The sequence below is a fragment of the Rhinolophus ferrumequinum genome, chromosome 18 (assembly GCF_004115265.2).
Source record: "Rhinolophus ferrumequinum isolate MPI-CBG mRhiFer1 chromosome 18, mRhiFer1_v1.p, whole genome shotgun sequence".
NCBI classification, from domain to species: Eukaryota; Metazoa; Chordata; class Mammalia; order Chiroptera; family Rhinolophidae; genus Rhinolophus; species Rhinolophus ferrumequinum.
This window is the reverse complement of record NC_046301.1, coordinates 61,204,220-61,225,472: the sequence shown is the minus strand read 5'-3', so window position 1 is coordinate 61,225,472 and position 21,253 is coordinate 61,204,220. Positions and strand designations below refer to the sequence as shown.

At 56.4% G+C, this 21,253-nt stretch overlaps 1 protein-coding gene and 1 non-coding gene across 2 annotated transcripts; one reads left to right on the top strand and one right to left on the bottom strand.

The window, feature by feature from the left end:
• Positions 1–295: 295 nt before the first annotated feature.
• On the bottom strand, positions 296–20,969 carry BTBD2 (BTB domain containing 2). Its single transcript, XM_033134313.1, has 9 exons — positions 20,587–20,969; positions 10,680–10,799; positions 7,236–7,392; positions 5,971–6,076; positions 5,474–5,671; positions 3,068–3,260; positions 2,747–2,834; positions 2,233–2,379; positions 296–1,351 (listed from the first exon to the last, which is right to left on the bottom strand). The coding sequence occupies exons 1-9, from the start codon at positions 20,958–20,960 to the stop codon at positions 1,190–1,192; spliced, it is 1,545 nt and encodes a 514-aa protein (XP_032990204.1). The 5' UTR covers positions 20,961–20,969; the 3' UTR covers positions 296–1,189.
• On the top strand, positions 14,956–15,029 carry TRNAS-GCU (transfer RNA serine (anticodon GCU)). The gene has a single exon. It is a non-coding gene; the product is annotated as a tRNA-Ser (tRNA).
• Positions 20,970–21,253: the final 284 nt, after the last annotated feature.

Here is a 21,253-nt window from a genome sequence, read left to right as displayed (position 1 = left end):
GGCACAACCCCCCAGTGTGGCCTCTGCGGGTGGCCGTGGCCATGCTGCCCACCCACCCAGGTCCCCCTCTGCTGCACTGCAGTGGCAGAGCGGGTCCCCAGCCTCCCTAGAGTCCCCCATGCACTGTGGATGCCTCCAGGTGGGAGCTTGGGTTGGGAGACAGCAATTCCAGATGCAGACAGGGGTGCCAAGCTCCCCTCTTACAGTGGTGGAAACAGTCGTGGAGAGGACAGGCCCAGGTCCCAGAGCTGCCAGGGTCCTGCCGGCTGTGACGGGAAGAAGCACACAGGTCAGGTTAGGTATGTTTTCCTTTATTTTTTTTAAAAAAAACATTTTGGGGTGTGGTGTGAGGCGGGTACACCTTTCATGGCTTCAGGGAGGACACAGGTTCCAAAAGGAATCACTGGGGCAGAAACACATGGGAAGGACCAGGGGGTCAGGGGAGGGGCTGCACCCTCCAGCACCTCTGGGACGGGTGGGGTACAGTATGTACAGGTGGGCAGTGCCCTCCAGACCCCATGGGCCAGTGGGGACGTGGCCACCACGGCTGGCCCACAGCATCGCCCCTCGCAGGCGGACGGGCTGAGGCCTAGGCCCTTAGCTGTGGGCCAGGAGGGTCCTGTCCAGAGAGGCTGAGGGGGGCCTGGCGGGAGCCAGCCTGCAGGACCTCGAGGGGTGCGAGCCCCCCATCAGTCCTACCGCGCAGGGCTCAGGCCTGCATCCTGGGGCCAGAGTCAGGGTAGCCTGAGCGGCCCCAGTGAACAGACCGGAATGAAAGGAACACAAGACCCCAACCGGCACACTAGGGGTGTCGCCCACACCCTCTCCTACCAGAGAAATGGAAAGCCGAGATGCACTGCCATGTGCAGTTACACAAACGAGACCATGGCCCACATGGCCCAGCATCAGGCAGCTGGTCAGGCGGCCCAGCGACCTGGCTGACCTCAGCTCAGGCAGGGGCAGGCCAGCCCTGCCCCCAGTCCTGAGGGATTGTCACACGGCCCCACCTGCCCAGCCACTTGCCAGCTCCTCTGAACAGGCAGCCATGCTCGCCCTGGTGCAGATGCCTGGAAACGTGGTGGGAGTGGACACTGCCTGGGGCCCGGCGGGCTGGCGTGAGACGTGGGGCAGCCTACTTGTCTCAGGTGTCTGGGCCGCTGTCCTCACGGCCACGCTGGGGCTGGCGTGCCTAAGTGTAGAAGATCACTTCCGGGATCTGGCCGTCCTCCACAGACGTCCCATTGTTGTTCCCTGCTGCGTAGCAGAAGGTGAAGCACGTCTTGGCCCCCGTCGTGGGCGACTCATGGGTCACCTTGCGCAGGCCTTTGGTGCCGTAGTGGGAGTCCGGGCCCTGTGGGTTTGGGGCCACAATGTGGTCAGGACACCCTGGGACTGGGACCCCAATTGGGTGGAGGGCAGCAGAGCCCCAGCCAAAGATGTCTGCTGTGGGGAAGCTCAGGTGGCAAACCCTCCACACCCACAGCAGATGACCACCCTTCCCTGCCCCATACCATTGCCGGTGAGTGAGGGAATGTGGGTTGGGGTTCAAGTCTGGGTCCTGGAGAGGGATCCGGGATCAGAGTCAGGGTCGGGTCCTGGGTGGGTTCAGGTAGGGTTTTCAGGTGGGAATTCCCGCCCGTTCTCAGGAATTTCGTTTGCTTTCCCATTCCCGAATCCCAAGCTATAAACTGTTTTCTGTTCTCTACAGTGAATTGTCTCCACAAAGTGACGGCCGATACTACCAACCACCTGGGTTCAAGGAGCCAATTCTCCCAATTTCCCAGCCCACTTCTCTCAGGATTCATGAATGGAAAAGCAAAACAAATTCCCGAGAAAGGGCAGGAATTCCCACCCGGAAACCCTAGTGATAAATAGGAAAAATGTCTAAGAGATACATTGTGTGTAGTACGTTTATTTCCCATTGTGGGTATTACTAGGTTCAAGGAGTCGATTTTTCCGATTTCCTGACCAACTTTTCTCGGGATTTGGGAATGGGAAAACGAAAAAAATTTCCTGAGAACGGGCGGGAATTCCCGCCTGGAAACCCTAGGTTCAGGGATCAGAGGCAGGGGTCTGCATAGGTTTCACTGAATAGAGTTGAGGTTCAGCAATCAGTCGGGGTCAGATGTCAGGGTCGGGGTCCTAGGTAGGGTTCACTGAATAGAGTTGGGGTTCTGGGTATGGTTTAGGGATCAGAGTTTACTTCAGGGTCAGGGTTGGGACCAGGCACACCTTGAGTGTGGCGCAGGCCGTGTAGTTGACGTTAGGCAACACTTCCACTGGCTCCTTGAACATGACCCGGAAGGTGCTGGCGGAGCCGTCGCAGCTGAAGCCCGTGTCGTTCTGGCCTAAAACTGTGTTGCTGTCTGTGTGGATGATCTGCGAGGCAGGAGCCAGGCCCGCTCACCTGAGGCCTCCAGGCCCCCTGCCTCCACCCACGGGGCCCTACAGAGGGCCGGCACCCCAGGGCCGGCAGTGCCCACCCCAGGGCCGGCAGTGCACCGTCCAGCCTGTGACCCGCAAAGGAGGCCCATGGGGTGGGAGGCGTACTCCCCATGGCCTCCAGAACATTCTCTCTACTACGGGGTGTGACACGGAGCAGATCCTAGAAGGGGAGGGGCGATCTGAGGGGGAAACTAGGGGGGCGGGGCAGAATGGGGAGGCAGGACACAGGAGGGGCGGGGCTTGGGTGGGAACGGACTGAGTCTGAGGGTGGGGCGGGGGCAGGACGAGGGTAGGAGTGCACCTGGATGTTCACTTGGTAATCCGTGGGCCCGTGGATGGAGCCGTATAGCCCGAAGCCAACCACGAAGATGCGTTTGTTGACCGAGAACCTTATGGACAGGAGCGAGGTACTGAACTCCAGAAGACCACCACCCGCCGAGAGAACATGGGCGAGGAAGCCCCACGGGCTTCTACCCTTCCCTGTGCTGGGGTCTGGAGGACCCCCAGGGTGGGGCCTACTCGGCCGGCAGCAGGAAGCCCCCTTCCAGGCCTACGCCTCGCTCCCAGCGCTCCCCTCCCCCAGCACCACCCTCCCTGGTGCCCGGCCTGTCCCTGTGCCCACCTGATGCGGTCACTCGTGCCACTGTAGCCCCAGCGACTCTCCACCTGCTGGAAGCGGTTGATGCTGCACTCCTTGCCGCGGAGGCAGCAGCGCGGCCGGTCGATGAAGTCCACTCGAGGCTTAGGGTTCACGGTGAAGTGCAGGAAGAGGCTGACCACCTCGCGGTCCACGAGGATGCCCGACTGCGCGGGCCCTGCGGGCACAGGATGGGTGGGTCGGCCCCGGCGGGGTCTGGCCTGAGGCTGAGGAGGGGGCGGGGTAGGGAAGGCAGGGATGAACACCCGGTACAGAAGGCGCCAGAATGCACAGGCATCTTGAGTTCGCAGCATCTCTGAGATGAAAACGGATTTTCTGCAAAATGCGAGGGATCCAGGCAGCCCTTCTACCCCACCATTTGGAGAAGAGTCCCACACAGACATGGGCTGACGCTGATTCGCTGACTCATTGGGCAAAATACCCCATCGTGCCCAAGGTCTCCTGGGCTGCCCTGGGGACCACCCCTCAGGTCCACCCCTACTTGACAGAGCATGTGGCCATCAGCAGCCATGGGATGACTCCCAGCTAGAAGTGGCCTGGGGCTCTTGGCCAGGCAGCACTGACATAGCAGGGGGAATAGGCCGAGACAGTCAGTGAAGGGGACCCAGATGAAGAGATGTGACAGCAACAATGGAGGCCACACGAGAGGACCGGCGGGGCTGGGGGCTGCTGGCCACAGGCGGAAGCGGGAGCCTAGGATGCTTACACAAACCCCCAGGGGACAGAACACAGGACACAGGCCTCACACCTCACAAGAACAACTCATTCCCCAACTGTAAACCCATTTACGCAGAGGGCCACAGCGTCACTCATGGCCGCCCCAGCGCGACACATCAACAGAGGCCCTCACAATGGGAGAAGAGGCGGGTAAGGATTCAGTGAATAAGGAAGATACAAAATTGAATGCAGAATGTTGACCATTGTCGTTTTTAATCTCTGCATAGAAAATGGAGAAAGAAAAATACATCAGACCTCAACAGTGATGCACAGAGCAGGGTGGGGGATTCGGGGGTGGGGCGTGTCATACTTCTACTGTACTTCGAAATGAAACATAAGTCAGGGAATCCCCTGAAGCAGAGTGACCAAGGACCAAAGCCCCACGGGACCCACCACACAGGGACAGGCCCAGAAAGACATACACACTGTCCTTCCGGGAGCTTTTCAGCTGGCGGGAGGGGTGTGAGGGGCTGGTGCTTCCAGAAGGTGGGCCGGGTGAGCTGTGTCACAGGGGCCTGAGGCTCTGTGGGGGCTGGGCAGCCAGGTGGGCTGGGGAACCTTGAGGAGAACGGTTCTGGGGTGAAAGCCAGGCTGCAGAGGGAGGGCCCAGCAAGGCCCTGCAGATGTCTTAGCACAGGACGGTCCGATGCTGTACGCAGGGGTCTCCCCCAGGGGATCCTGGCCCCCCAGGGGACCCTGGGCCATGTCTGGGGACATCTCTGGTTTTCACAACTGGCATGTTCCTGGCATGGGGGCGGGGCATTGATGCTGCTCAACACCCCACAGTGCCCAGGACGGCCCCACACAGAGGGAGGCCGCCCCATGACTCCTAGGACGCAGACATTCTCTGAGGCGTCCCCTCAGCACTGACGTAACACTGGGCTGTCAGAGAAACGCGGGAGAGCTGGTCCACTCTGACTTGCAGATCAACAGGACATCTGCAGGGTAAGTCTGTCCCAGCTGGTGCGCGGGAGACATTTACGCTCAATTATTTGCTCTTGTTGCTAAATCTGGCGACCCTGAGCCCAGGCAAGAGCAGGGCAGCGTGAACCCAGGACAGACAGGATGGCGGGTGTGCCCAGAGCGCCACCCAGAACCTTCCGGGCCTATCTGACTCCCGGGCCGAGGAGGCAGCACAGCCCAAGGGGAAAGGGTTCCACGTCGGCCACTGCTGCCCAAATGGCCCCAGGACTTGGGCGTCCACATGGGGCAGGAGGCACAGCCTGGACCCCAGGCCCTGCAGCAGGGTCCCCACAATGCCAGCCCCTTCCCACCCCTTCATGGGCTCGTCAAGGGCACTGAAGCCAGAGCCCAGCCCCCAGGACGTGAGCCCAGGACGGGGACCCGCAGTGGCGAGTACATTCATACACATGCATGTGGACATGGGACACACGAAGGAAAGGAAACGAGATGCGGGATGCACAGACGGCATCTGTGGGTAGTTCCATCTTTATACCTTTGTGCACAGTCCGAGCTTCCTGTCAACACGGCGAGTGTCATCAGTAGAGAGGAGCATACTTGTGTTCCTGGCAGGGGCTCTCAGGCCAACACATGGCCAGCGCCAGACCCAGTGGGACACGCGACTGAGTCACACACAGGGTCCCCGGGTGTCACACTCCTCCAGAGAGGCCCTGCGGCCCCCCCGACCGTTACCTGCAGCAAACTCCTCGATGGTCATCAGCGGGAAGCGGATGAGGGCCAGCGCCTTGCCCAGGACCTTCCGCTTGTTCTCGGGCGTCACCTGCAGCTGCTGACGGTGACACTCAGCCTCGGACCAGCGGACAACGGCATTGAATAGGCGCACCTCGCGGATGCCCAGCGTGTCCCGCTCTAGGACGGCCACCAGCGTGTCTGCGGAGGACAGGGAAGCTGCGTCAACGTGGACACTGTGGTCTCAGCCAGGGGCTGTTGGCACAGAGTGTGCGGTCTCTGCCTGTGCTGGCAAATGAGGTTCACCGGCTCGTGGCCGCACCCGTCCACCATCCTCTCACCAATGGCTGCACAGTGGGGTGGACTGGCAGAAGCCCTGTGGCCAGTAAGGCCGAAAACACAGATCACTGTCTGTGCAGGACGAGAGTGCCCACCCTGCTTGAGGATGGCGGGGCCCCAGGATGCGAGGTGATCCCCCCCAGGCACCCCGCCAGCCTTACCCAGGTCGATATCCGTGAAGCCCTCTGCAGTGATGGCGTCGGCCGTGTTTTTGTCAATGTTCTCCAGGCACAGGCTGGCAAGTTGTGGTTCATCGAAAAGCCGGGCCTACAAGGGACAGTGCGTCACCATCGAGCCCCCAGACAGGACCCAACATGCATCCCCTGGTTCAAAACTTGTCACAAATTTCAAGTCTCGGGGCCTGCAAAGTGTCAGCCCAAGGGGCCAGTGAGATTTTCCCCAAGTTCAGAGACTGGGGTGGGGTCTGGGGAATGAAGGACCGGCTCCAGCAGGCACCTCGAAAGCCGTGCCACCTAGCGGTTCAGGGCTGGAGGCGGGGACAGCAGACAGGGCCAACCCCCAGGGAGGAACGCCATCCCCCCCACCCCCCGACTCAGGCAGGAACCCTTGGGAAGAGGACCATAAATGACCAGTGGGACACGGAAGCCTGTGCCCTGAAATTGCTACATTGGGAACCCACACACGAGGCAGGGGCCAGGGAGGGGAGAAGCTTCTCATTCATTCTGCCCAGTAGCTGGAGGCAGGTGAGACCCGTAACCCCTTGGCCTCCACTGTGCCCAGGGCCTGGCTAGGACACCCCACATGACCACAGCTCTCAGCAGATGGCTGGGGGCAGCTCTGGCCCTTCAGAGCAGCTCAGTAACTGGTGGGTCAGGGCCCGAGGCCCAGGTGCCATCCCAGCAAAGGGTTTGCAAATCCAACCTGTCTGGGGGTAGCTGTGACCCATCCAGGAGAGGGCGCACCCCCATGCCTATTTGTGCCCAGGTATCTTCCCAGCCTCCCAGTCATCACAGCCCCACCAGCGCCACCACAACCCGGCTGACCACACAGAGCCTGAAAGGGACCTTCTCCAAGAAACAAGGACAAACCTTTCTCCCCACACCTGAGCCCTGGAAAGGGGCATTAGAGCCAACCAGAAACCTATAGCCTAATGAACAGTGACTAGGTGCCAAGGAGGCCTAGAAACTCACCCAGAAAACTCAGGAGGGCCACCATGGCGGGGCGGGCACAGGGATGGGGAGCACTCTCCCCGGCGCAAAATTTAAGGGGAGTCAACAACTGAAGAAATTCCCCCCATGCACCTGCTCCCGCTTCCCCCGCTCACTAGCCCCTGCACGCCTGCGTCTTCACTCGTCTGCCCAGCCCTGCCTTTACCGCCCTGCCCACTGGCGCCTCCACCCGGTGTCCCCCACCCTCACGTGCCGCGCCCTGACCCGGTCCCCCGCATCCTTGCCCGTCCCCACACCTGTGTCAGCAGCATGAACGCATTGTCCGCGCGCAGGTTCTTCTTCAGGAACTCCACACAGTGGGCCTCGAGCGCGGGCACCGCATACTTCTTGGCGGTGTACAGCGTGGTCATGACCGTCTCGGGCCCAATCTGAACCTCATCCGAGTAGAGGAACCTGGAGGGGGTGGTGGGAGGCCAGCGGCCATGAGGCCAGGGCCACGCAGCCTGCTGTGGCTCCACTGGGACCATCAGACCCCCAGCAGGGACTCACACCAGCCCCTACCCCATGGGCCGGCCTGAGGAACCTTCCAAAACCAGAGCCTGTTGTCCTCTGACCTGCAGACAGGACCCCATAAAGGCCATTACCAGTGAAAACCCATGAGGCTAAACCACCCACTTTCCAACACGGGAAACACATCTACTGCGCAGGCCTTCTCCTTTCCCAGACACGAAGGCTGAAGGCCATCATGGATTTGCTGGGGAGACGGGACGTCTCTACACCTCCAGACCTGCAGAGCAGGCCTGACGGCAAAGCTCAATGAGGTTTGGGAAAATCACGGGACTGGAAATGCCAGCCTGAATCACGGAACACTCATGGACACTGACCACTGCCATCGCCGGACTTTAAATGTGGGTCAGAAGTTGGGGGATCATAAAAAAATAAAATGGCGAGGCCATGGAGATATCAGAGACCTTTTGCATGGCGGATGGGGGTATAGAACCAAATACGCCAGGAAGGGGGCACCCCCTCCTGAGTCCAGGCCCCCGCGTGCGCCAGGAGCCCAAATACAGCCCAGTAGCTGGAGTCCCTGAGGCCAGGGAGACCCTGGAACCCTGCTGGACACCCCACCGTGACCCACCCTGATGTCAGCAGTGCAGGGCGGGACCCTGTAATGGGGACAGGCCCGATTACATACAAAGGGACAGGTGTCACACATGAAGGGTGACAGTGTCAACCTTCTCAGGAGGGCACATCAGCATATTTATCAAAAGGCAGAGACAAAGTTTAACCTAAGGCAACGTTTGGCAAACTGCAACCTGCCACCTGTTTTTGATTTTTTAAATTTATATCATTTTATTTTTTTTAATTATGGTAAAATACACATAACATGAACTTTACCATCTTAGCCAGTTTTAAGCGCACAGCTCAGTGGCATTAAGCACATTCACACTGTCATGCAGCCGTCCCCACCATCCATCTCCGGAACTTTCCGTCTTCCCAGACTGACACTCTGTCCCCACTAAACCCTTATTCCCCTGCCCTCCCCCAGCCCCTGGCCCCACCATCTACTTCCTGTCTCTGTGAATCTGACTCCTCTGGGGACCTCGCATAAGGGGAATCACACAGTGTTTGTCCTCCTGTGTCTGGCTGATGTCACTGAGCATCATGTCCTCAGGGTCCGTCCACGCTGTAGCGTATCAGAGTGTCCTTTATTTCCAAGGCTGAGTAATATTGCAGTGTGTGGACGGCCCACCCTTGTTGCCATGCATCTGCCTCTGTCCGCCTTTGGCCGCTGTGAGTCGTGCTGCTGTGGACACTGGTTTGCAGGTTATCTGTTCGAGTCCCTGCTCTCAGTGCTTCGTGTGCACACACAGCAGAGGGACTGCTGGGTCATATGGTGACTCTGTGTTTAAATACTTCAGGAACCGCCATCCCATTTCCCACAGCGGCCACCCCATTTCACATACCCCCAGACGTACACAAAGGTCCCAATTTCTCTATGTCCTTGCCAACTCTTGTCATTTTTCTTTTTAAAAAAAAAATTTTATAACTGCCATTCTAGTGTGAAGTGACATCTACTTGTGGTTTCATCACCTGTTTTTGTAAATAAAGTTTTACTGGCACACAGCTCCACCCATAGTTTACAAACTGTCCCGACTGCTTCTGTAGTCACAATGGCCACAGTGGAGACAGAGCCCACCAGCCGACCAGCCGAGAAGCATCCACCCACCATCTGGGCCAGGGCCGAGGGAACCATTTGAGAAGGCGCATAGAGACAGATAAAGGAGCTTGTTCCTCAGAGTGCTATTGTGACCTGGAGGACACTGGGGACAGCCACAGGACCCAACAGAGTCAAGGGTTACGGGGTATCCACAGATGGAACCAACTAGAACAAAATTATACCCAACAACGCACTGTGGACACCAGTGAGAAAAGGGGTGAGGACACAGTGGGGGGTAGGGCGGCTGTGGCACATCACACACACGGAGCATGAGCCAGGAGGGGCCAGCAAGGTGGTGTCCTGGCTGTCTGAGAGGGGAGCACAGGGTTACCCCACTTTGTTCTTTATGCTTCTCCGTATCAATTTTGTGTGTGTGAGAGCCTGTGCCATTTGGATCACCAGGAGGAAAAAAATAAACTGCATTGAAAAAGATGTTTTCGGGGTGGCCGGCTAGCTCAGTTGGTTAGAGCGCGGTGCTCTTAACAACAAAGTGGCCGGTTCGATCCCCACATGGGCCACTGTGAGCTGCGCCCTCCACAACTAGATTGAAACAACTCCTTGACTTGGAGCTGATGGGTCCTGGAAAAAAACACTTAAATAAAAGTTTTTTTAAAAAAGATGTTTTCACTGTTTGGGATAATCTTTAAAGTTACCTATGACAATTTACACCCAGCGTTCCTGGGAGCCAGCTGGACCAGGAGATGGTCCGGACGTTCTCGAGAGCTCACCCCGCTGGGCAGCCAGGACCTCGGCCTCTACCTGAAGCCACTGCCTGTGGTCACCGCCCAAGCTTTGCCTCTCCTCCCCTCTCATCCAAGTTGGCTCCATTTTCTACAACCGTGTGACAACCCCCATCCCCAGGCATTCAATGTACTTGAGAAAAAATTCTGAAACTTAAAAGGAAAAAACAAAGGTGGCATATAAAATCCTTCCTTTATGCTACTTCTTTAACTCTGTCGACTACAAAGGATCAAAATGAGGGGTTCATATACACACGACATACAACGTGGGTGACCTTGAAAATGACGCTCAGTGAGACAAGCCAGACATAAAAGTCCACATGGTGTGTGATTCCATTTACGTGAAATGTCCAAAACAGGCACATCCACAGACACACAAAGGGGGTTAGTGGTTGTTGGAAGCTTGGGAGGGGGATGGGAGTGACTGCTGATGGGGACGGGGGTCTCCTTTCTGGGGTAATGGAAGCTTCTGGAATTAGAGGCAGTGGTTGAACATATCTATGAATATACTAAAAACCACTAAATTGTACACTTTAACTGACTAAATTGCATGGTGTATGAAGTACATCTCTATCAAAAACACAAAGATTAAAATGGGGTGGGAGCTCCCAGAGACTCCCTCACTGTGGAAGCAAGTTCTAGAAACTTCCAGGGAGCCAGGGCTCTGGAAGCAATGTCACCAGGGTCTCTATTTTCTCCAAGTCCCATCTGTTTTCCGATGTGTTAAACCATCCGGCGTCCATCCCGCCCCTCAGTGGTGAGGCCCCAGAAGGTCTTACTTGAGCAGTGCCAGGAAGGCGGCTGGCTCCACATCGGGCAGCTCGATCTCGGTGGACGTGGTGGCCATGCCCCCATTGAACATGGCGTCAAAGACAGCGCTGCCCACAGCCAGCACAAACCTGGCGGAAGAGAAGACCTGGTTACCTTCTGTGTGGCCCTGCCTGTCCCCGTCACCCGAGCCTGGGGCTGTGGGAAGGGGGGGGAATATGTGTAAAGTGAGTGTCCCCAATGGAAATTCCCTCCCCAGAAAGCCTGGGAGGCACTGCAGCGGCAGCTTCTCTGCCAGCTGCCCCCCTCCCACACTGTGCCCAGAGCATCTCCGTTCATCCAGCCATCCACTCACTCACTCACTCACTCACTCACTCACGTGCTGGCTCTACAACATCTGCCCTGTGCTCAGGCTTGGGGCACTGGGGCCCCCATCTTCTTGGAGGGGAGCAGACACAGGTCAAGGGCACAGAGAGCCTGACAGTGGGATAGGAAGGATAACGCAGGGCTGTGAGGGGAGCAAGGGGCAGGGGAGGTCTGACAGGGACATCTGAGCCAGGCTGAGTCTGCGGAGAAGGGTGTCGAGGGTAAGGGAATGGCATGAGCACAGGGGAACATCAGGAGGCAGTGGCCGTGAGGAGACCTGTGGGTTCTGCCAGGAATGACTCACCCACTCAGGGCCACCTGCCCGTGTCTCCTTCAACTCGAGGGGCAGGAAGTCCCAGTGGGTGAGGAGCCCCCAGCCTTCCCTCCAGCCAGCTGTGAACGCCCCCGTTGGCCCTGCCCATGGGGGCCGGTAGGATTGTAGGGGGATCCATGGCATCTGCACTCAGGATGGGGCCACCCACTCTGTGCAGTCCATGCTCAGTCCTCCAGGCCACCCCGTGACGTCCTCCCCCAGGGAGGCCGAGGACTCAGGCCACAGCCTCGCAGCGCACCTGCTGTAGAGCATCTGTCCCCGGGTCTGCGAGGCCCCTGTATCAACCCCCGCCTGGGATCCCCACTGTGACAAACACAGTTCTGAGCAGCCACCTACTTGGAAACCTCCAGAGTCAGCAGACACCGGCAGGTGTGACAGAGCCAGCCCCACCCTGCACCTCCCGGCCTCTGCCCAGTGCCCGGGATGCCCTTCCCACAGCTCCCAGCAAACCCCAAGCTGGGCCTCCCCCCACTCTCCCCAGGGAGAAGCCCTATCTTTCCCTAGTCCCCACGTCCTCCTCCGTCATGAGACGCTTGTCCCCTGGCCTTTCCAGCCTTTTTCTGGTCTACAGCCTGGCCCAGGACTCGACCCCACCCTGAGGGCCAGACTGAAGACAGAGGGCCAGATGGGAAACCAAGTGTAGTGGGATGAACAGTGTGCCCTAAAATGTACATGTACGGAAAGTCAGCAGGGGACCTCATCTGGAAATCGGGTCTTTGTAGGTGTAATTAGTTAGGTAGGATGAGGTCACACTGGAGTGGGGTGGCCCTGATCCAATGACTAGTGACCTTATGAGGGGAATGTGGGTACAGACACACAGGGAGAGGCCATGGGATGATGGACACAGAGACTGGGATGGTGTGGCCACAAGCCCAGGGACGCTGGAGCCCCCAGAGGCGGGAACGCGCAGGAAGGACCCTCCCCTGAGGTCCTTCCTCGGGAGGGAGCGCAGCCCTGCGACACCTTGGGCATGGGCTTCTGGCCCCAGACCTGAGAGCACCAATCCCTGTGGTTTGCCCACTCATCTGGGCCTGGCCTGTGTTTGTGCAGAGATGCCCCACACTGGACGGTCAGGGGCTTCACACGCCCTCGGCAGCAGATGTGAGGACAGATCCCAGGTCCTGAAAAGACCGTGGGCTTCGAGGCGGTTATGTCCCGTCCCCGAGCCTCCTCCACGCCGGCCCTGCCCACCTGGCCCCTCAGGGCCTTCGTGTTCTGGCCAGCAAGCCCGCTCCCTCGGCACCTTGCTAGTTCCTGCCTCCGGCCAACCACAGGCCCCAGCCCCACGCTGAGGGCCTCCCCGTCCGTCGTGTGTCTTCTACCCTCCTTCTCCAAAAACATAACAATAAGTGCAAATCAAAACCACGGCGAGGCACCACCTCACCCACTAGGATGGCTAGAATTAAAAATAAGGACAATGACAAGAGCTGATGAGGATATGGAGAATCCTCGTGTGTGGCTGTGGGAGCCACGGCGGAAGGCTGGGGGTACCGCAGTCAGCCATGAGCGGCCATCTGACCCATCTCACCCATCTGACGCCTAGGTGTCTGCCCCACAGAAACACACGTCCACACAAAACCTGAACACACGTGTGCACAGCAGCATGATCCCAATGGTCAAAATGTGAAAAGAAATCCCCAAACACTTGGAAATGGAATGACATACTTCCAAGTAACCCAAGGGTCACAGAAGGAACACAGGGACATTAGAAAATGAAGATAAGACACATCCAAATGTGAGGGAGGCAGCCAACAGTGCTCAGGGGTAAATACCACGCACCTATTAAATAAAGACCCAAAGTCAACAAGGTTAGCTTCTACCTTGAGAGTATAGAAAATGAATGGGGAATCAAACCCAAGAAAAGACGGAAATAATAAAAGTAGGAGCAGGAATTAAGGAAATAGGGAATGGGGAAACAGAAAACCAAGGAAACCTGGTTTTCTACTTTGCTACTCTTTGGAAAAAAAAAAAAAATCAGTTGCTAAAACTTCAGCCAGACCGACCAAGAAAAGAGAGAAAAGACAGCAGTTAGCAAAATCAGGAAAGAGGCAACTTCACTGCAGACTCTACAGAAAATAAAAAGTCGTAAGACAACTTCATGCTGACAGATTAAGACAATTAGATGAAACAGACTATTCTTACTTAGAACGACACAAGCTGCCCAAAGCAACTGATGAAGAAACAGAAAATCTAAACAAATACATAACAAGGCAAGAAAATGAACTCAAACGTTAAAATCTTCCGCCAAAGAGAAGCCCAGCCCCAGGTGGCCCCACGGGGGATTCTGACGTACATTTCAGTAGAAATAACACCACTGCACCCACATTCCTCTGGGAAATAAGAGAAAGGGGAGCAGTCCGACTCATCTACGAGGCCTGAGGCTCCACAGGGGTCTGGGGGACGGTTTCTCACCATGTCACATGTAAGACTTAGGCTGTTGGGTCGGCCGGATGGTTAGAGCGCGAGCTCTGAACAACACGGTTGCTGGTTCGACTCCCACATGGGCCAGTGAGCTGCGCCCTCCAAAACTAGATTGAAGACAACGAGCTGCCGCTGAGCTGCTGAAGCGGTGGCTGGATGACTCAGCTGGTTAGAGCGTAAGCTCTCAACAACAAGGCTGCCGGTTCAATTCCCACCTGGGATGGTGGGCTGCGCCCCCTGCAACTAAGATTGAAAACGGCGACTGGACTTGGAGCTGAGCTGTGTCCTCCACAACCAGAGAAGGACAACGACTTGGAGCTGATGGGCCCTGGAAAAACACACTGTTCCCCAATATTCCCCAATAAAAAAAATTAAAAAAAAAAAAAAAAGACTTAGGCTGTAATGCATCTGTCCCACTCCTGGGCATTTACCCAAGAGATAGGAAGCACACCGCCACACGGTCTGTGCCCACCCAGGGAAGCATTATTCCTGCAGTGAAACACTGGAGACGGCTGCGTCCCCATCGCTGGTGAACGGACAAACCGTGGTCTATCCACAAGCGGCGTTTGGCAGGAAAAAGGACTTCTACTTCAGCACCGAAAAGAAACAAGCTCCTGAGAAGCCAAGAATGAGCCTCTAAGAATTTACGTTAAAGAACCCAGAGACAACTAGTACGGAATCATTCCAATTACATGAAATTTCTAAAAACAGCAAAACTACAGAGACTGAAAGCAGACAGCCCAGTGATTGCCTGGGGTTCGGGGTGAGAGCGGGGTCCTTTTGGGGTGACAGTTGTGCTCTAAAACTGGGCTATGACGGTTGACAACTGTATAAACTTTCCACCCAGTCATCAAATGAAACAAGGCCAAATCCAGCGAAAGCGGTTCATATCCCCACTCTCACACTTCCTGAAAATTCTGAATAAACGAGGGATGGACAGAAGGTTTCGTACCTTGTGGCAGAGAATGTGAGGGAAACCAATCTCAATGGTCACTTGTAACTGTGAAAAGCACCAAGGCTGCGTGCTCTCACCTGTTATGGAGCAATGCCCTGGGGATCAGAAATGCAGTAAGAACAGAAAAAAATAATGCAGGAATATGAGAGAGGAAGAGAAAAGATCTGCCTGTACCCACAATTCTCTAATTTAAAATTCCAAGCCCAGGGGTGGCCGGTTAGCTCAGTTGGTTAGAGCGTGGTGCTGCTAACACCAAGGTTGCCGGTTCAATCCCCACATGGGCCACTGTGAGCTGCGCCCTCCTTAAAAAAAAAAAAATTCCAAGCCTGCACTGTCCAAGATAGTTGCTACTGGCCACACAGGGCTATTTAAGTCTAAATTAAAATTCAAGTAAATAGAAGATTCAAGTCCTCGGTTGTGACGGCCACTTATTAAGTGCTTGGTAGCCACCTGTGACCAGTAGTGGACAGCATAGATCTAGAACATTCCCATCTTCACAGAAAAGTCTACTGTGTGGGGCCAAACCGATGAGATGAACAATTATGAATCTAAGTGTTCAGAAAGAAATCGTTCAAATAACATAAAAATAAATAAGCCCCCAAATCTATAGCTTCCCAGCTAGAAAAATACAACAGAGAAAAACAAAAAATACCTGAGCAAAAACTCAGCAATAAACGTGCAAGAGCTACACAATGAAGAAAACTACAAAGCTTTTGTAAGGATGCTGAAAAATGCCCTGAATACATAAGTGGATAGAGATCTCATGTTCTCAGATATATTCTAAATTGCCATTTCTCCTCAACCAAGCATCTCTGGGAAGACAATTCCCCACTCAATTCCTTTAACGTGTGAAAAATTAATGCTAAAGATCATAAAGAACCACTAGAGGGAGCGGAGTAGCAAACTCAGCCCTGGGACCCAATCCAGTCCACTTGCTTTTGTAAATAAAGTTTTATTAGAACATAGCCATACTTGTTCATTTATGTCACTGTTTTTTGCGCTGCAAGACAGAATTAAGCAGTTGGAACAAAGAAAATATTTATTATGTGGCTCTTTACATACGCTTGGTGCTGCTGTGCTAGAATGTAAGTTCCACAGGGAAAGAGATGTTTTTCTGTTCGCACCATGTTTCAATGGCTGTTGGGTGGAGGCGCAGACGGATGGGTGATTCTGGAAGACTCAATATGTTAGACCAGCTGAAAAAGCCTTGAAGCAGAATAAAATTGGGAGCAACTTCCTCAGCAATTCTCAAAACACACCACAGCGCCACCGTCATAATAAAAAGATGTCACCGGACTAAATAAAAACACACAAACAGGTCGATGCCACAGAAGAGACCCCAAACACAGACTACTCCACATTCTAGACTCTCAGTGGGGCGACATTTTCCATGAGAGAGTGAAGACAGTCATCTGAGATGCTGATTGTGTGGGGCCACCCGATTTGGATACCCACGAAAATGCCACAAAGACATTTGCTGTTTGCTCAGAGCAAATCTGAGAAAGAAGACACACATTAGATTCCAGCATGCTGGCCGACGTGTATTTACTGAACACCTGCTGTATGCCGGGCATTCTGCTGGGCATTTGGGGTGCAGGACAGAACGAGACAGGCAAAGCCAATGACAACATAATATCAACGTCGGGCGTTAGGAAGTTAGAAGGAAAAAGGTGTGGGGAAAAAAGAAGAGTGGGGACTGCAAAGCTAAGCAGAGCAGGAGCTGGGATGGGAGCTTAGCCAGAGACAGCCCCTTTCACTGTCAAAAATGCCCACCTGTGTTCTGGGGTCCCCTGCCCCAATTCACCCTGCACCAAGTTCACGGGTCACTCGGAGCCCCAGCAGTGACCACCCCAAGCCTGGCCCTGGGAGCTGTGGCTCCAGACCACACCTTGAAATCAGCACAAGCCTCAACCTCACTCTGCTTTTCAATCAACCTCAGGCGTTGTTCTCATGTAACCATTTTGGCCCAAATGTCCTCTTTCTGCCCCAGGGCCCCATCCAGGACCCCACGTGGCATCTCATCATCCCTTAGGCATCTTGGGCTGCGACAGCTTCTCCACCTTTCTCTGACTGTCCTGTCCTGGGCAGTCTTAGGAGCACTGGCCAGGGTCCAGCAGGTCTCCAGTCCGTGTTTGTTGGGGATTTTCTCGTGATTAAACAGGACAAACTGGTCTCCTGGGGCTGCTATCCAAAGTGTTGGCAAACCAGGTGACTTGAAACAACGGAAATCTATCTTCTTACATGCAAGAGGCCAGACGTCCAAACTCAAGGTGTTGCAGGGCCATGCTCTCCCTTGAGGGTCTTTCCCGTCTCTTCCAGCTGCTGAGGGCTCCAGCGTCCCTGGGCTGGGGACCACATCACCCCATCTCTGCCTCCATCATCACATGGCCGTCTTCTCTGTCTCTCCTCTGTGTGTCTCATGAGGACAGTTGTCATTGGGTTTAGGGCCTACCTGGATAATCCAGAATGATCTCATCTTGAGACCCTTAACTTAATCACAGCTGCAAAGTCCCTTTTCCCAAATAAAGTGCCAATCACAGGTTCTGGGGATTAGGATGGAAACATATTAGGTTGGTGCACAAGTAAGTGAGGTTTAAAAGGTTAAAAATAATTGCAAAAACTGCAATTACTTGTGCACCAGTCTAGTATCTTTGGGGGGACACCATTCAACCCACTACACACCAGGGTTATAGATTTGGGGGAAGAGGACACCCAGGTGAGATACCTTCCCGTCAGAGAACCCCGACATACACACATCACCCTGAGATTGACCTTGACCACCTGGCTGAGAAGGGGGCTACTTTCCATCCTACTCTTTACATGGAGTCCTCAAATCCAGCCCCCCAGAAGGGGGTGGGAACAAGGTCCAGCCAGGGGTGTTACACACACCGTGTTTCCCCGAAAATAAGACCTAGCCAAACAATCAGCTCTAATGCATCTTTTGGAGCAAAAATTAATATAAGACCCGGTCTTATTTTACTATAATATAAGGTTGGGTCTTATATAATATAATATAGGACCGGGTCTTATACTAATTGTTGCTCCAGAAGACGCATTAGAGCTGATTGTCCGGCAAGGTCTTATTTTCGGGGAAACGCGGTAGAAACAGGAACTCTCCAGACTACTCTTTCCCACCACTCGCACATGTTCAATCATTACTCTCCATCGCGCGTGGCCTCTGGGACATTAACTCTGCATTGGCTTATGTCCCCATCTTTATCTAAGCTCCTGGTCCTCTGGAGGAGCCCTGAGTCATGGAGTCGATCTTCCCAGCAGCCCCAGGACTGAGGCGTCTGAGTGGTATGTCCCAGTCCACAGGCAGGGAAACTGAGACACAGCAAACCCAGGGTCACTCACTGGACAGTCATCCACCTGACCATTACAGGTAAATTTTTCACAATTCATATGAAATTATAACCCAAAGGCTAAAAATAAAAAGAATTTGAACCTTCTATTGGGGGATCCAGAGTAGGGCATCAACACCAGGGAAATGGGACAAGAAAAGTGCCATCAGCCTGGCCCCAGACACTCTCTGGACATTAAGCACACAGGGAGACAACTGATGGGTGCAGGGACCTGCGAGGTGTGCTAAGGGAACCAGGCAGAGCGCCATCAGGGGACATGGGACTCATGAAGCTACAAGCACAAGAAAGTGACAGGTCCAGAGGTGGGCCAGTCTGATGGTGAACGTTGGGGTGCAGGCACGCACCCCCACACCCAGAAGAGCCTGCACCCCATACCCCATTTCGGGGTGGCTCCTTGCTGCCATTCCTAAGCGCCCTTTTGTCCACACGCTGCCCCCAGGCTACCCCACACACTCCCACCAGTACGGACCCCTGCATGCTGCCGACCCGTCACACGTCCCTCTGGTCATACTGTTTCCAGCCATCTCTCTGGGGTGTCTCAGCCCCCCCCACACAACATGTACTTCCATGCCTGTCCTCCCCTGGGATGCTCAAGCCAGGAGTCCAGGAACTTCCGCCTGGTCCCATTTTCCCTCACCTGCCAAGCTACCTCCTCACATCACAGAGAAGTACCATCCCCAGAGAAGCTGAACCCTCTGCTTCCCAATTCTGCTGCCCCCACTAAGCCCATCATCTCCCGTAATGTCTGTGGCCCATTCCAGCCTTCAAAGCACAAGAGGTCACTGTGGCCCACAGGGCCCTTTGCTCCCTCTGCTCTGGCCTTGCTGTGGCTCCCACTTGCCCACCCCTCTGCTCTCCAGGCCTCACATCCCTGCACTCCCCTCCCCTTCCCCTGCTCTGCTCAGCGCCACTTGCTCAGAGGTGCCACTTGCTCAGAGGTGTCCGTCTGGAGCAGGTCAGCCCTGTCATTACCCGGGGCCCTGTCTCCCTCCTGCACTCAGAAATTCTCACTAAATGTCACACGCATCCTTCCTCACTTAACCTCCACCTCTCACCAGAGCCAGGCCCCTCTTCTGCTTCTTTCCGGGGGTGCTCTCATCCACCTTTCTTATCCCCACTTTGCCACCAGCCAATGGACCTTGAAGCATGATGGAGTATGTATCTCAAGGTCAGCCGGCATCCAGGGAGGCCCCCACCAACTCCCTTGCTCCCCTCAAGTAGAAACCCTGACGTTCCCTCACTGGGTGGGGTTTCCAGTCGTATCCACCTGCCCGGTGAGGGCTCCAGTCAGGGGTCGGGTGGGCAGGAGAGCCCACACTGGACTGAGCAGCGTTTGAGAACGGGAGGGGTGAGGGAGGCCGATGGTTCAGGAGGGACTGGTAGGTGGCAAACGGACCAGCCCCCTACTCCAAGCTTAGGAAGGTGGCCCCCATGGGTGACAGGGGACAGGGCTGCACACACACCGGGGAAGGAGGAGTCAGGGGAGGTCCTGGGGACCCAACCACAGGCCTGGAACCTTCTGCGGAAAGGAAGCCAGACGCAATTGTACATAAATAACCAAGAAAAAGCCACAAAGACTGTCAAAAGACACAGGTTAAAGGCCACAGGCCAGAGAGGCGGGAGGACCCTCACAGCAGGTTGGGGGACACTCCAAGCAGAGCCAAGAACCCCCCCCTCCCCTTCCAGGGTGGAGCCCTCAGCGAGCCTTCCCCACCAAGGTCCCTGGGGTGCAACGGGGAGCAGGGTCACGGAGTGGGCAGGCCAGTGTCTGACAACAGCTCACCCAGCCCAGGAGTCTGGGGCTGCACCCTAGAAACTGGCAGAGGGATGGGGCCTGGAGCAACAGTGCCCGAAGAGGAAGCCTGGGGGTTAGGGGGTGAAGGGACTGGGGAGTGTCAAGGACTGGGGGAGGGGCAGGAGGGTGAGAAGGTTGGAGGAGGGTCAGTGGGCTGCGGGTTCAGGGGGCTGGGGAGTCAGGGGGCTGGGGAGTCAGGGGGCTGGGGGCTATGTGGTTCGGGAGTCTGGGGAGTCCTGGGTTTGCGAGGCAGGAGTCTGGTGGGGATGTAGGGGTCATGCAGGCCTGGAGAGCACGGGTTACTTAGTGGAGGGGGTCAATGGGGCAGGATGGCAGGGCCCAGGGTGGAGAAAACTGGTGGGGTTCGCAGGGCCTGGAGATTCTGGCAAGAGTGGCAGGGTGGAGGGTGTCCGATGGCGGTGGACGGGCGGGGGTCCAGGGGCCAGGGAATGGCTAGTATCTGGGGGCTGCGGGATGGATGGGGCTCCAGCAGGACCACAGGGCCCGGAGATAATGGGGCCTGGGGAAGGGGGTGCCCTGGGATACTGGAGGGTCCGAGGGCTGCGGATAACGGGGATGGCGGGTACCAGGATGGCGGGGTCCCAGGGAAGGGGGTCCAGGGATGGCGGGCCCGGGGGATGGGGTCCCGGAGCCCGGGGGCCCGGGAGCGGGCGCGGCCCACCTGTGCGCCGGGATGCGCTGCGCGCCGAGCCCCTTGCCCACCAGGAAGTGCACGTCGCACAGCACCTCGTTGTTGAAGAGGAAGGCGAAGCGCTCCTGCACCGTGGGCTTGGTGGCCTGCCAGTTGTACACGGGCTCGCGCAGCAGCGCCGCCGCCCCCGGCTCCTCGGCCGCCCGCTCCCCTCCCGGTGCGGCCTGTGCGCCCGGCCCTGAGCCCGGAGAGGACGTCCCGGGGGCGGCGGGGACCGGGCCGGCGGCCGCAGCCGCGTTGCCGGGGGCGGGGGCGGCGTTGGCACTGGGACCCGGGCCGCCCCCCGCGCCCGCACCGACCGCCGGCGGGCACGATGCGCGGCCGCCGCTCCCACCCGCCGCCATCTTGTCGGTGCGGCGCCGCGGGGCGGGCGGGGCTGGCGGAGCGGGCGGGGCTGACAGGGAGGGAAGGGGAGGGGCGAGGGAGGAGGGAGGGGCGAGAGGAAGGGCATGGGGAGAAAAGGGAGGGGGTCACGGAGGACGAGGAGCGGGGACAGGGGAGGGGAACGGGGAGGACGGAAGTAGGGGCTGCGGGGCAGGAGAGGAGAGAGGGAGGGAGGATGGAAGAAGGGACGAGGGAAAGGGCGCGGCGCAGACCATAGACCGCGGGCCCCAGATCACAGACCTCAGACGTCAGA

Excerpts from the sequence above, each read along its gene's own strand:
- BTBD2 (XM_033134313.1), bottom strand. The coding sequence starts at position 20,960 with ATGGCGGCGGGTGGGAGCGGCGGCCGCGCATCGTGCCCGCCGGCGGTC. Across the intron at positions 7,393-10,679 it reads GCCTTCCTGGCACTGCTCAA|GTTCCTCTACTCGGATGAGG; the intron begins GTAAGACCTTCT and ends CACCCCCTCCAG. Across the intron at positions 2,380-2,746 it reads ATTACCAAGTGAACATCCAG|ATCATCCACACAGACAGCAA; the intron begins GTGCACTCCTAC and ends CCTGCCTCGCAG.